Here is a 14,211-nt window from a genome sequence, read left to right on the forward strand (position 1 = left end):
AACAAAGGGCTACACAAGTGCACAACAATAATGTTGTCTCTAATGGATCGATAACAATCTCATAAAAGAGATTAAAAAAAATGAACTTCACAACAGCACAAAGGCACAAAGCCTACAAGATCATAAAATAAAAAAGAGATTTTATATACTTCACACTATGCTTCTCTAAAAGCCTACTTTACAAGGGGGGAGTGAGGCTCTATTCACATTAGTGAAGCCAACAATCATATTACATTTTACATAAAGAAAATAAAAAAAGACTTTTCAGTCTCTAATGGGCTGTACCAAATACATCTTATAAAATAACCAAAATACCCTTGATATACATATATTATATAAATATACGTATATCAGTCAGGTATATATATATACACAATATTTTAACATTCCCCCTCAAACTTAAGGTGAAATCACCGAAAATTTGCTAAGAAGATACAAAATCTGGGTAGAGGGAGAGCTTTGGTGAAAAAGTTTGCAATCTGAAACTCGGACTGAACATATGGCAAAGTAATCATTCCCTTCAAATATTCTTCGTGAACATAGTGACAATCCATCTCAATATGTTTGGTTCGCTTATGAAATGTGTGATTGCTGGCTATATATATGGCGTTTTTGTTATCGCAGTATAGTTTTGAAGGTTCTGAAACATTAACACCCATATCTGAAAGTAGTGCTTTCATTCACACGACCTCAGTTGTTGTTACAGCCATCGCCCTATACTCAGCTTCCGTGGAAGATAAATACACTTTCTGTTTTTTTTGTATCGCCAAGAGATGAGAGAATCACTTACAAACACACAAAAACCTTTAGTTGAGTGATGGTTATTGGGATCTCCTCCCTAGAATCAGTATAAGCAATAAGATTTAAAGATGATGAAGAAGATAATAATAGCTCTTTAGATATAGTTTTCTTAATCTATCGAACTATTTTTAATACTGCACTCATGTGAACTGATGTGGGCGCATGTTGAATTTGATTGACAGTGTATACAACATGCGCAATGCCTGGCCTAGTAATAGACATGTACATTAATGATTCGATAAATTGTCTATAAGGAGTTAGATCATCTAATAACACTCCGTCTTCAACTCTCATTTTTGCATTTATCACTTTGGGAGTATCGGCATATTTTGTGTTAGTGATTCCCGAACGTGCAATAATATCAGCTGCAAACTTGATTTGAGACAAAATATACCCTCTTGGCGAGTAAGCTATTTTAATTCCTAAAAAGTATCTCAAAAAACTAAGGTCAGTCATATCAAAAGATTTTTTAAGCATAATTTTAATTTATTTAATTTCCTTCTGATCATTTTCAGTGATGATCATATCATCAACATATAAAAGGAGAATGATAAGTGAGGCACCTGTAGATCTTATAAAAAGGGCAGTGTCAGTGTAACAAAATTTAAATTTAAGATTTAATGCAATACCACTAAACCGATCATATCATGTTTTAGAGGTTTGTTTAAGCCCATATAAAGCTTTTTGAAGACGAAGAACCATACCATTTTCAATAGTCAAATCAGGAGGAGGATCTATGTAGACTTTTTCATTTAAGTTTTCATTTAAAAATGCATTCTTAATATCTAACTGATATATAAGCCATTTTCTAATGAATGTTACTGCAACTAGAGCCCTAATTGTGGTCATACGAGCTACTGGGGCAAATGTTTCCTCAATTTATTCTATATTTCTAAGAGTATCCTTTTGCAACTAATCTTGCTTTATATCTTTTTAGGGACCTATCACTTTTTGTTTTGATTTTAAAGACCTATCTACACCCTATTGTCTTCTTTCCTTTGGGGAAAAGTTGAATTGCCTAAGCATGAGCCTTGTCTAATGCATCTAATTCTATTTTCGTAGCTTTAACCCATTTCTTTATGTTTTTAGATTTGTTGTAGTTAGATGGTTCATGATATGAATGAATGGCTAGAAGACAAGCCCTATAATTTGGAAAAAAATGATTCATAAGAGACAAATCTATTTGGAGGCCTATGTATTCGTTCAGATCTTCTAACACTAGTTTCTTCAACATTTGTTGATTGATTATATTTTTCAAACACACATGGATGCTCTCCATTATCTCGTCTAGAGTATTGTAGGAGATTATGAAATGATTCTCTTTCTTCACTTGAGTCATTAATAGACTCGAAATTACCAAAGTCATTATTAACAATTTCATTATTTGATTTAGGTAACAAATTAAATAAGGCATACTCGGATTTTTCTTTAGGTTTTGCAAAATAAAATCCATTTTCATTTTCAAGAAAAGTAACATTTCTAGAAACATAAAGCTTATCATTTGTTTGATCATAACATCGAAAACCTTTTTGATTTTCGGCATATAAAAACAAAATACATTTTATAGCTTTAGGAGAGAGTTTGTTATATTTTTCAAGAAGCACAAAACATTTGCATCCAAATACCCTTAGCCTTTTCAAGTCAGGAGGAATTTTAAAATGTTTTTCAATATGAGATTTGTTTTCCAATATTTGAGAAGGCTTTATATTTATTAGATATACTGCGGTTATGGTGGCTTCGGCTTAAATTTTTTTTTGGAATTTCTTTTGAAATAAGTAGGGTTCTAGTAGTTTCAATAATGTGATTATGCTTTCTTTCGAAAATACCATTTTTTGAAGGGTCATAAGAGAAGATTTTTGATGTACAATTCCATGAGTTTTTAGATATAATTGAAATTCATTTGAAAGAAATTCTCCTCCGGAGTCGGAGCAGAAGACTTTAATATTTGTTTCAAATTGATTTTTAATAAGATTATGAAAGGTTTTAAAACACGAAGACTTCGGATTTGAGTTTGAGGAAGTATATCCTAGTATGTCTACTAAAATCATCTATAAATGTAATATAATATGAATAACTACTTTTTGACATAACGGGAGCGGGGCCCCATACATCTGAATGCACTAATTCAAAATTTTCATTAGACATGGAGGTTCTAGATCCAAAAGGTGTCATTTGCATTTTTTTCATGTATACAATCTTTACATACAAAATCTTTATCTTTACAAAAAAATTTTAAAAAATGAATAATGAGATAATTTGGATATACTTGGGTGTCTTAATCTTTTATGCCAAAGATCTAAATTAATGTCTTTGACATGATTAAAGGAGTTTTTAAGTAAACATAAGAAATCCATGTAGTAAAGATCTCCTCTTCTATGGCTTTGCCCAATCAGCTTCCTTGACTGGAGATCCTGCACCCAACAAGCCTTAGATGAGAAGAATACTTTACATCCATAATCGAAAGTTTAAGAAACTGAAAAAAGATTTAAGTTCAATTTGGGAATAACCCTCACTTTTGGAACAATTTTTTTTTTGAGATATTGTTGAGGTTTCCTATACTTTTAACTTTTAAAGTGGTACCATCGGCGGTTGATACATGATGCAACTTTTCTTGAAAGTATTTTTAAAAGAGATTTTTTGATAAAAAATTTTCAGTGCAAACCGTGCATCAAATCTTAAATTAACCGGTTCACACTAGTGGTGATGTCTGAGTCGAACTCAGGGAACGAGTTTATAACTTTTGTACTCCACACAAAAATGAACTTTATTGCCTTAAATGAAATGTAAATAAAACGTGCTACCCTATTACAGCGGTTTGAGAAGAAATAAAAATTATTACAACCCCAATAAATTAAATGGCCAATGGCCCAAAAAAAATTTAAAATAAAGAAAAGAAAAAATCTGCAGGGCTCTTTTCGCTCGCGATCTAACTTCCTTGGTCCGCACGTGTACGACCCTCACTGCTGCGTTTTAATCAACAAGCTTACACCCACCTGCAAAACACAAAACCACAAGACAAACGAACCAGCTAGACTCTCTAATCTAGCTAATGTTAGTTGTAAAAAATAAAGAAATTCTAAGAATAAAAAAGAATTTAAATGTATCTAAATCTAACAATGAAAACAAAATCTAAAAATAAAATTCACTACCCTACAATCTACCATTATACCGATAAATTAAAGAAAACACACAGATTCAATAGAGCCGCACCCTGCTAGGATTTGATCAACAAATCAAATGTGCAATAAAAATTAATCAGACACGGCTTTAGCAGACTGATCGGTTGATTTGAACAAGCCAAGTATGTTGATATGATTGGATTCAGCTTTGGTCTAATTGTGTCTGATATATCCAGCTCAGGCTTTGAACAATGAAAGTGGATCAGATCTGCCGATGCTGGCAGATCTCATAAAAATAAACCAAATTTAACCAGACTGATCTGGCTTGGCAAATTGCTGGTCAGATCAGACCTGGTTCGAACCCACTGCAGCTCGGTTGGAGGCTAGCAGAGTCTTACCTGATCGCAGGCTGACATGCTAGCCAGATTAGGCTCGGTTGTCAGCAAGTCTAAAAAAATTCAGACTTATAATTTTCAGCAGACCCCCTGGACTGAATTGATTCACCTGATCAGATCGGATCTGTGTGATTGCTGGATCATGCTGGTCTGCTGCAGACTTGATTAAAAAAAATTAAATGAGACCAGGCTGGGCTGCTTGATCGGCTGCCAGACACTAAAAAAAATATATTCAGATGGGCGAACCGATCTGGTGGCCTGATCAGCGCCTAATCAAGGGCAACCGACCGGATCTGCCAACGATGGCAGATCTGATAGAAAATTCAGTTCTAGCCTATATGAATGTATTTTGCGTCCTTTTTTTTTTCTTTTCAGCAATAATAAAAAAACTAACTAGTATGCAAAAAATATTTGAATTAAAAAAAAACTGATCTATATAAAACTACACTAAATAAGAAGTAAAATAGAAGAGGGAGAAAAAGCGTACTTGGGGGTTCGCCTCCGACGGAGTGGGGAGAACAAAGCAGCCTTCCCAATGCTAGCACGCGTCACACAACACCTTCGATGAAAAAAAGAAGAATACAGCGAGGAAAAAGGGAGAGAAAGGAAGAAGAGAAAGGAGAGAGAGAGAGAAGATGATGTGCATGTTTTTTTCAGAAAGGGAGGACGCCCCCCTCTCTCTTAACATTATGATTTATAATGTTAAATTAGGTTAAGGGATGTTTTAAGAAATGTTTCTAAACAAGTTCCATAATTTTCAATAATTTCTCAAAACCACCTCTTTCAAAAATTATTTTCTAAAAACTTGTTAGTAAAAACTGAACTTTTCTAAAAAACTCAAGTGGGTTAAAACTGGTTTACTTTTTTTTTTAATTCAAATCAATAAGCTGCCAGACCATGCCGAACATTAGTCAAACATGGGTTTTTAATGCTCATTTCACACAAAATCATGCATACAAACTGTATATAATTAATCAATACACATGAAAATTTTGAATTAGTGCAATCGGATAATAGAGACTCATTATGAGTCATGTGAAAAGAGGCAGCCAAATCCAAAATCCAAGAAGACTTACCTGGAGGAGAAGAGGAGGAAATGGCGGCGCTCGATGTGGAGTGAGTGGCTTTAAAGATTTGTGAGACAACATATGCTATTTGGGCAATGATCAAATCATTGAAGTTGCCCCCTTTCTTTGATTTTTGAGGTTCTTCACTTAAGGCGGCCACTTTCTTAAATTTGGGACAATCCGGTCTTATATGCCCCGGTTCCTTACAATGATGACAAATGATTTTACCTTTGTATCCTCCATTATGTCCTTCCCCATTGAATTTCCTTTCAAAGTGAGGTGGTTTATATGTTTTTATAAAATTTTCGGGTCTTGCCATGGCAAGGACCTCATCATTAGACTTGTGCATTCTAAGTCTTGTTTTCTCTTGGCAAATTTGAGCAAGCGCCTTACTTATAGAAGGAGTCGAGGTCCTATGAAGCAAGGATGACCTAACTTGCTCAAATTTTGGTCGGAGGCTATAAAGGAAAGAAAAAAGATTTTCTCTTTCTATTTGAGATCTTCTCATTTCAATAGTCAAACCTTCTCATTTTGGTTTTAACATGGCTAGTTCATCCCAAATAGGAGATAAAATACCGTAAAAGTCTCTTACACTTTTATCTCCTTGTTTTGCATTACTTACCTTGTCTTAAAGATAATATAGCCTAGCCGTATCCTTTTGGATGAAAGTACTCTTTAGAAAAGTCCTTGCATCACATGCTTTTTTAAACTTGATGATGTTGGTGGCAATTTTAAACTCTATGGTATTCATAAACCATGAGAGAATTTGAGTATTGCTAGCTTTCCAATCCTCCAACTTGTTTTGATATTCTTGCAAAGCTTTCTCCTTTTCTTTTTCAGACAAAGCTTTGACTTGATCTCCTTCTCTTCTTGTCAATTTGAGTTGCGGTTCATTAGTGGTACCACTAACAAAACCCCATAGCTTTTTACCTTTGATGTGATTCTCCATTGTCGTCGCCCACATTAAATAATTGTTTTCATTGAGCTTGTAGGAGATGATGGAGGCGGAATCTCTCTCTCATAATGATTATAAGAATTTTTGAGTAGAGGAATTAGAAGAGGACTGAGTTAAAGAGCGCCACCACAAGTAGAACAATCCCAAGATAGCTTTCCCTTCTTCAAGAGCCAAGCTCTGATACCATGTATGAAACAAGGGTACACAAATACAATGACAACAAAGGGCTACACAAGTGCACAACAATAATGTGGTCTCTAATGGACTGATAACAATCTCATAAAAGACAAAAAAGACAAACTTCACAATAGCACAAAGGCACAAAGCCTACAAGATCATAAAATAAAAAAGAGATTTTATATACTTCACACTATGCTTCTCTAAAAGCATACTTTACAAGGGGGGAGTGAGGCTTTATTTATAGAAGCCACTAGTTGGACTGTTTCCCAACAGTCATATTACATTTTACATAAAGAAAAATAAAAAAGAAAAGACTCTTCAGTCCCTAATGGACTGTACTAAATACATCTTATAAAATGGCCAAAATACCCTGATATACATATATTGTATAAATATACGTATATCAGTCAGGTATATATACAGTATTTTAACAAATGTATGTTTGGCATTAACCCATAAGTGGTATTTTGTGTATACACTCTTTGAGTGTTTGTAACAGTCCACAAGTGGCTTCTATTGTAAAAGATTTTGTATTTCGTGACACTAGACAACACACCTACACCACTTGAGGGAGGCCCTAATCACCAGTTGTTTCCCAAGCTTTCATAACGCAAGTTCGCACAAATGTCCTACCTTCAGCATGTTATATCCCATAAGGGGGTTGCAGCATATCCGGAGAAGGTGGCAGCAATGAGGTTGAGGCCCATACCTACCAATGTCAAGGGGTTGAGAGGTTTCCTAGGACTAACTGGCTACTACCAACGATTTGTGTCCCGCTATGCCCAGCTAAGTGCATCGCTGACTGCACTACTAAAAAAGGACGTGTTTCATTGGGGAGAAGAAGCACAAAAGGCATTTGACACTTTGAAAGAGGTAATGAGTTCGGCACCTATTCTATCCATGCATGATTTCAGTCAGCCATTTATCTTTGAAACTGATGCATTGAGATGAAGAAAATGGGTGGTATTGACTCAAGGGAATCACCCTAATACCTATTTTAGCAAGCTGATCTCGGAAATCAAGCAAGGCATGTCCACATATGAGAAGGAAATGATGGTCATCGTGTGGGTCGTGAATAGATGGAGACACTACTTGGGAGAAAATTCACGATTAAGACGGATCACCACAACTTAAAGTACTTGTTGAGCCAACGTATAACAAAACCCATGCAATATAAATGGGTAACTAAGCTGCTAGGGTATGACTTTGAAATACAGTATAAGAGCAGTGTCGAGAACGAGATGGCTTTTTGAAGAGAGAGACATGGAAGACTGCTATGTGTTGACAGGCCCTACATTTCTGTGGGTGCTACAAATCATTTCTGAATATGAACAGTTTTCTGAACTGCAAAAACTAAAGAAATAACTAGAACAAGGCGACACAGTGGTAAAGGGGTACATGCTACAAGGTATTAGCGTTTGAGGTCCAGATCTGGATCACGCGTGACGTGATCCAGACCCGTCACACCCCATCACGTCAGCTGTGATTCACTGATCACGTTTCCTGCATTGTCTATTGTATTTTATAATATATATTGTTCCTAAAATACCCTTTATCATTGTTCTTGTATTTTATGTAAATAAGGGTATTTTAGTAAAGATGCATTTTAGTGTAAAAAGGGAATATAAATAGTCTCAATGAGGACACGATTTTCCTGTTTTTTGGAATCGTGTGAATTCAGCCCACAACTCTGTTGTTTCTTTTCTTCCTACAAAGGATTCAGGAACCCTAATTTTATCATGGTATCAAAGCCGTGATCTGGAGCAGGGCTGCGATATTTTGGTGGACTTCAAGATCCGATCTTCTTCTTCCAAGTGATATTGGGTTTCTCCAATCCTTCTCTTGTTTTCAGTTCTTTATTCCTCTTCAAATCTGAATATGTTTAAACTTTCTCCTGATATTCTCCTCTTAGATTTCTGTTTCTTCTCATTCCTCTTTCTCTCTTAGATCTGATTCATTTTTCTCTTATTCTCTTTCTCCAAATCAGATCCGTGTTTGGCTGAGCCCTATTTCTTGAAATCTCTGAAATCTTTGATTTGAAATTTCAAATAGATTCGTATTGAATCATGCTTGGGTCACGATTTCGATTCTTTACCCTTCTTAATTCATTTTTATCAGATCTGGTTTATCAAGTTGAAAACCAGATTTGACATCATCTTAGCCCTCATGTTTTTCGATTTATAGTAATCAAAAAATCAAATTCAAAATCTTTATCGATATATTGGATTGCAAGATTTTTATTCATGGCGAAGTTCCTTTGACTGCTGATATCACGTTTTCCTAAAAAAAACGTGATAGATTATTGTTCTTGCATTGTCGCTGATTTTCTGCAATCTTTTTTTTATCGAGTAATATTTCGTCTTGCTCCCTGTTGACTATCCCAATTTATTTTCTTATCTCGTTCTCTAGTTCGTCTCTCATAGATTCAAGTTCTTCCGGATCCATCTCTGCTAACTTTCTTGGTCAGTTGATTTCTGAAAAGCTGAACAATTCCAATTATCTTACCTGGAAAAGACAGATTGTTCTTTTATTAGGAGTCAGGATCTCGTTGGTCACCTGGATGGATCAGTAGTTGCTCCACTTGAATTTCTTATGCAGGAAGATAAAATGACAAAGGGGTTGTCACTGCAACGAGGACCATTCACAATCCAAAATTCACCAATTAGATGAAGAAAGACCAAGCTTAATTGCCTACATCACTTTCACCTTATCGTAGGAGGTATTGATAGGAATCTCAGATGACTTCACTGCCATGGCATTATGGAGTACCTTATAGCAGATCTATTATCAGATTTCAGAAGCTAAGGTTATGTACCTAGAAAGAGAGTTCCAAATGTTGAGAAAGGAAGCGTCCATGTCCATTAAGGAGTATTTCAATAAGATCAAATCCATCATAGATCAGTTAACACTAATTGGATTCCAAATATCTTAGAAAGACAATTCAGCAAGCCCTCGTTGGTTTGGGACCAGAGTATCATGTGTTGTCCGTAACTCTTCAATATATTGAGATCGTTTCTTTTTTTGATGATCTGAAGGCCAAACTCCTCAGTTATGAGATGCCATTAAAGGGGATGTCAAATACAGAGAAGACTGAAGCAGGGTCACATGATATGTTGTTCACAGGATCTTTTTCAGGCCGTGGATGTGGTAGAGGCATAGGTTACAATCATGGAGGACGAGGAATCCACCCTACTCCAAATGTCTTTAGGAGGAAGAGGTTCTTCTAACAATAACATCCCTACATGCTACATTCCTAAAAAGAAGGGTCATGTAAAGGCAAAGTGTTGGTTCAAGGATGATCCGAGGTACAATCCTGAAGCTAGAGGTAAGCCTTTGCCAAGAGATCAAGAGCAAAACAAAAGGCTGAGTGGCCCTGACAAGGAACTTTTGTTGGTTGTACTTTCGGGACTGAGCTTCAAACAAAATGATCAGGGTGTTTGGTACGTTGATTCAGGAGCCACCAACCATGTCACAGGCGACACAGGTAAATTCTCTAAACTAATTTCTTATTCTGAAAAAAAATAACATTATTATTGGAGATGGTAGACGTCACCCTTTATAACATATTTTGGCGATGTTCTTGTTCCTTTGTCAAAATCCCATCCCATCCAGTTGTATGATGTATTGTGTTCTCCCAACATAAAAAAGAATATAGTGTCTGTTTCTAAACTTGTCGATGATACCAATTCATATGTTGAATTTACTTCATCTTTTGTGTATGTTAAGAACCTTCAAACGAGAAAGACATTTGATAAAGGAGAAAGATGTGGCAACATGTACATTTTCAGAGAAGATCATTTGGCTACACATGCTACTTTGGATAGTCATTCGAAGCCTGAGTCCCTTACATGTGTCTTCAGTATTTCAAAGTTCGGTCAACCAAATGTTTTACTTAGTGGGTTAGGTCATTGTGGTGGAGTCTTTATTGAAAGGTTAGTCTCAAATAAATTGTTGCCCAAATCTGTTTTGGGGGAAGAGTCTGGGTGAAGAGTCTCGTGATAGTTTGTGTCCTAATTATCAAGTCTATAAGAGTCATGTTCTGCCGTTTAATTCATATAATTATTGGGCTTTGAAACCTTTTGACATTATTCATTCTGATGTATGAGACCATCTCCACTTCTTTCTTCTTCTGGTGGTCAATATTATGTTTCATTTCTTGATGACTACTCTCGTTCTTCCCGAATATTTTCTTGAAGCACAAATCTGAAGTATTTGGTGTGTGTAAAATTTTTTGTGCCTATGTTCGTACTCAATTTTCATTGAATATTCTAAATCTCCAATGTGATGGTGGTGGTGAGTACTCGTCAAAAGAATTTATTGCATTTTGACACAATAATGAAATTAGTCGGAGAGTTTCATGCCTGCGAACACCTCAACAAAATGGCATTGTTGAGAGGAAGCATCACCATATTGTGGAGAGTGTAATGTCCATGATTCATGAAAGCAAAATTCCCATAAAACTATGGACTGAGGCATTTCATACAACTGTTTATATTATAAACAAGTATCTCATGAAACTCTTGCAAAATAATTCTCACTATTTTATGTTATTCGGGAAACATCCAAATTATAATGAGTTGAAGGTGTTTGGCTGCGTGTGTTATGTTCATGCGGACAACCAACTGAGAAATAAATTTCAGGATAAAGCACATGTTTGCTGTTTTGTTGGGTATGCGGATGATTACAAAGGCTATAGATGCTATGATCCCAAGTCAAGAAAAAAAAATCTAGGAATGTTGTATTTGATGAATGTAATTTTTCTAATGATCAATGCAGCCAAGATGTTTTGCAGAACAGGAGCACTATCTTACTATCAAAGTATATCAGCCATGGCTAGATGATGGCCTATTTACACCCATAACAATAACATGCATCTGCCAAGTCATGATCATGGACAAGTTCATGATGTTTTAGAAGAGCAATCAGCTGAATCATGCTATGATGGGGAAGACAGTTCAGAGAATGCATGGATTGTATCAGGAAGGTTCAAGGAAGGATTTGTCTACACTAGACACAATCAAAACCATCAGCAGCCGACCCTGCAAGATCACCAGCAGTCTTTCGATCAAGAGACTCAACCCGAGTCAATAAGAAGATCTAGCATGGTGAGACATCCAATTGAAAGATGGGTAAGTTATGAAAATTTCAACATTGATTTTTAATGCTTTCTCACTCAAATTGGGAAGCAGCACGAACCCAAAACATTTCAACATGCATTGCAATCGAATAGGTGGATAGAGACCATGAATAAAGAAATACAAGTCTTACACGAGTGTCAGACTTGGGAGATGGTGAAGAGATTGCACGATAAAAATGTTATTGGCTCAAAATGGGTGTATAAGATAAATTATAACTCCAATGGCACCATTGAAATGTACAAAGCTCGATTAGTGGCAAAGGGTTTCACCCAGGAGTATAGACATGATTATGATGAGACCTTCAGCCCTGTTGACAAAATAGGTACTATTTGGATCATTCTTTCTCTAGCTGTTGATCGTGGGTGGAAATTAAGCCAGTTATATTTAAAGAATGCCTTTTTACATGGGCATCTCAAGGAGGAGGTTTATATGGAGTAGCCGCCAGGATATACTGAGGATGATCCAAAGGAGTATGTTTGCAAGTTAAAAAGAGCAATTTATAGGCTAAAGCAGGCCTCGAGGTCTTGGTTTGAGAGATTTTTTGTTGCAATTCAAGGCTATGGCTTTTCTCGATCACCATTAGATCATTCACTCTTCATCTACAAATGTAACAGTAACTTTATTACTGTGCTACTCATTTATGTTGATAACATAATTGTTATCGATAGTTGTGATGAGCATGTTGAAGAAGTGAAGAGATTTTTAAATAGAAGATTCAAGATGAAAGATCTTGGCCTATTGAGATATTTCCTTGGAATAGAGGTAGATCGGCAGAATGATTCACTCATTTTAACTTCGCATAAGTACACGATGGATCTCTTAAATAAAATGGGCATGAAGGAATGCAAACCAGCTGCAGCCTCAGTTCCTATTCATTACAGATTAGGAGCGAATGAAGGAGAACTATATCATAATAATGGTCATAAAATACTTCCTACCATTCAACTATTCAGATGACACAGTTCAAGGCATTGTATGGTAGACCCCCACCCACTATCCAATGATACCTAGGGAGGGACCTCACTGGGGATGTTGTTGACCACCTGCTATAGGATAGGGATAAGCTTTTGCGCACACTGCGGATGCACATTCAAACAGCACAAAACAGAATGAAACAAACATATGATAGGAAGCACCGGGAATGTGTTTTCGGTGTAGGAGAGTGGGTACTACTGAAACCCATTCCTTACAGACAGAAGACAGAGGGTGCTCATCACGTTGGTGTAAGCTGTCACCCTGCTATTTCGGTCCATTCAGGGTGATAGAAAGAATTGGATCTGTGGCTTATAAATTGGAGTTACCGGAAACAGCCAGACTCCATCCAGTTTTCCACATTTCATGGCTGAAACCCTACACAGGAGTGGAGCTGACAACCGTAGCACCGTTGCCAGATGATGAGGAAATTATTGTTTCCTTGCCAGTCTGAAGCCTCGGCAAGAGACAACGCTATGCAGGGAAGCGCCTGGTCACATAGATTCTTGTTCAATGGCAAAATGAAAAGGCTGAGGAGGCTACTTGTGAAAATGAGGATGTCATCTTAACTCGGTTTCCCGAATATACACCTTGAGGACAAGGTATGTTCTCTAGGGAGGGGGTGTTAGCATTGTAAATAAATAAGGGGTCGGGTATGAAAACATGGGATTTATTCTTGTATTGGATTGGGTCTGAAACAGATCCAAATCCATGTTATCGTGTAAACTTATGTACTGCGTAGGTGTAGGGTATACATTGTAATTTAGTCCTTTTATCAAAGGGTCTTTATGTCTTTTGTAACATAAAGTAATATAAAATCATTAGGGCACGCCAAACAAGAGGTGTAGCTGCCGTCAAGTTTCTGTTCCTCTTTCTCTCCTTTCTCATATTCTCCTGCTGAATAAATCTGTGGTGCCACATCGATTTCTGACATGGTATCAGAGCGAAGGGTAGCGTATTCTTCCAAAAGGTATGCCTAAATAGATCTACGGTTTGAATTCCAAGTTAGAAGACCTTCTCTCTGTTTCGAATATTCTCTCTCCTATGAGTGAGTAATGCTTGGGTTGATAAATTGTCAGATACTTTTTTTTTTAAGTTTTCCTATATGATTTATTACCTGTAGTAATAGTCAATTTGTCGTAGATGTATTTGTTATATGTTCTGTCATTGCAATATTTATTCAGGCTACACTTTTTTTTTTACTTCTACTGAACTTTAATAGTTTTCTCTATAATCTTAAGTTAAATAGTTATGGTTTCATTTGCATAGAATATTCAAGTTAATATGATACCACCATATGCCAATTATTGTGTATATTGGGTTGAATGCTACCATCTAAAGGTTTTGAAGTTGGCACTAAATTATTGAAAGCTTCGTTTATTATACAGGTTGCTCGAGGTGATAACAGTGGTGGTGAAAGTCTTCCTATGTTATTGAGAATTCCTCGATTTTTTGATCCTTGGGGTGGTTATGATATGATTGGATTTGGGGACATTCTCTTTCCTGGACTTCTTGTTTCATTTGCTTTCAGGTACCACTTGATATTCTCATTGTGCATCTAGATGTCACTGAGGTTCACAGATC

The 14,211-nt window shown here is 36.3% G+C and overlaps 1 protein-coding gene across 2 annotated transcripts in view; it reads left to right on the plus strand.

The window, feature by feature from the left end:
• Window positions 1-14,211, plus strand: part of LOC149842984 (signal peptide peptidase-like 2) — a 142,189-nt gene that overhangs the window by 110,673 nt on the left and 17,305 nt on the right. For both annotated transcript variants that reach the window (XM_089999531.1, XM_089999532.1), the window contains one exon: window positions 14,016-14,158. In XM_089999531.1, coding sequence (XP_089855657.1) covers window positions 14,016-14,158 — 143 coding nt within the window. The remainder of the gene's footprint in view (window positions 1-14,015; window positions 14,159-14,211) is intronic.

The sequence above is a fragment of the Nuphar pumila genome, chromosome 3 (assembly GCF_984573655.1).
Source record: "Nuphar pumila chromosome 3, dmNupPumi1.hap1.1, whole genome shotgun sequence".
In the NCBI taxonomy this organism is placed as follows: domain Eukaryota; kingdom Viridiplantae; phylum Streptophyta; class Magnoliopsida; order Nymphaeales; family Nymphaeaceae; genus Nuphar; species Nuphar pumila.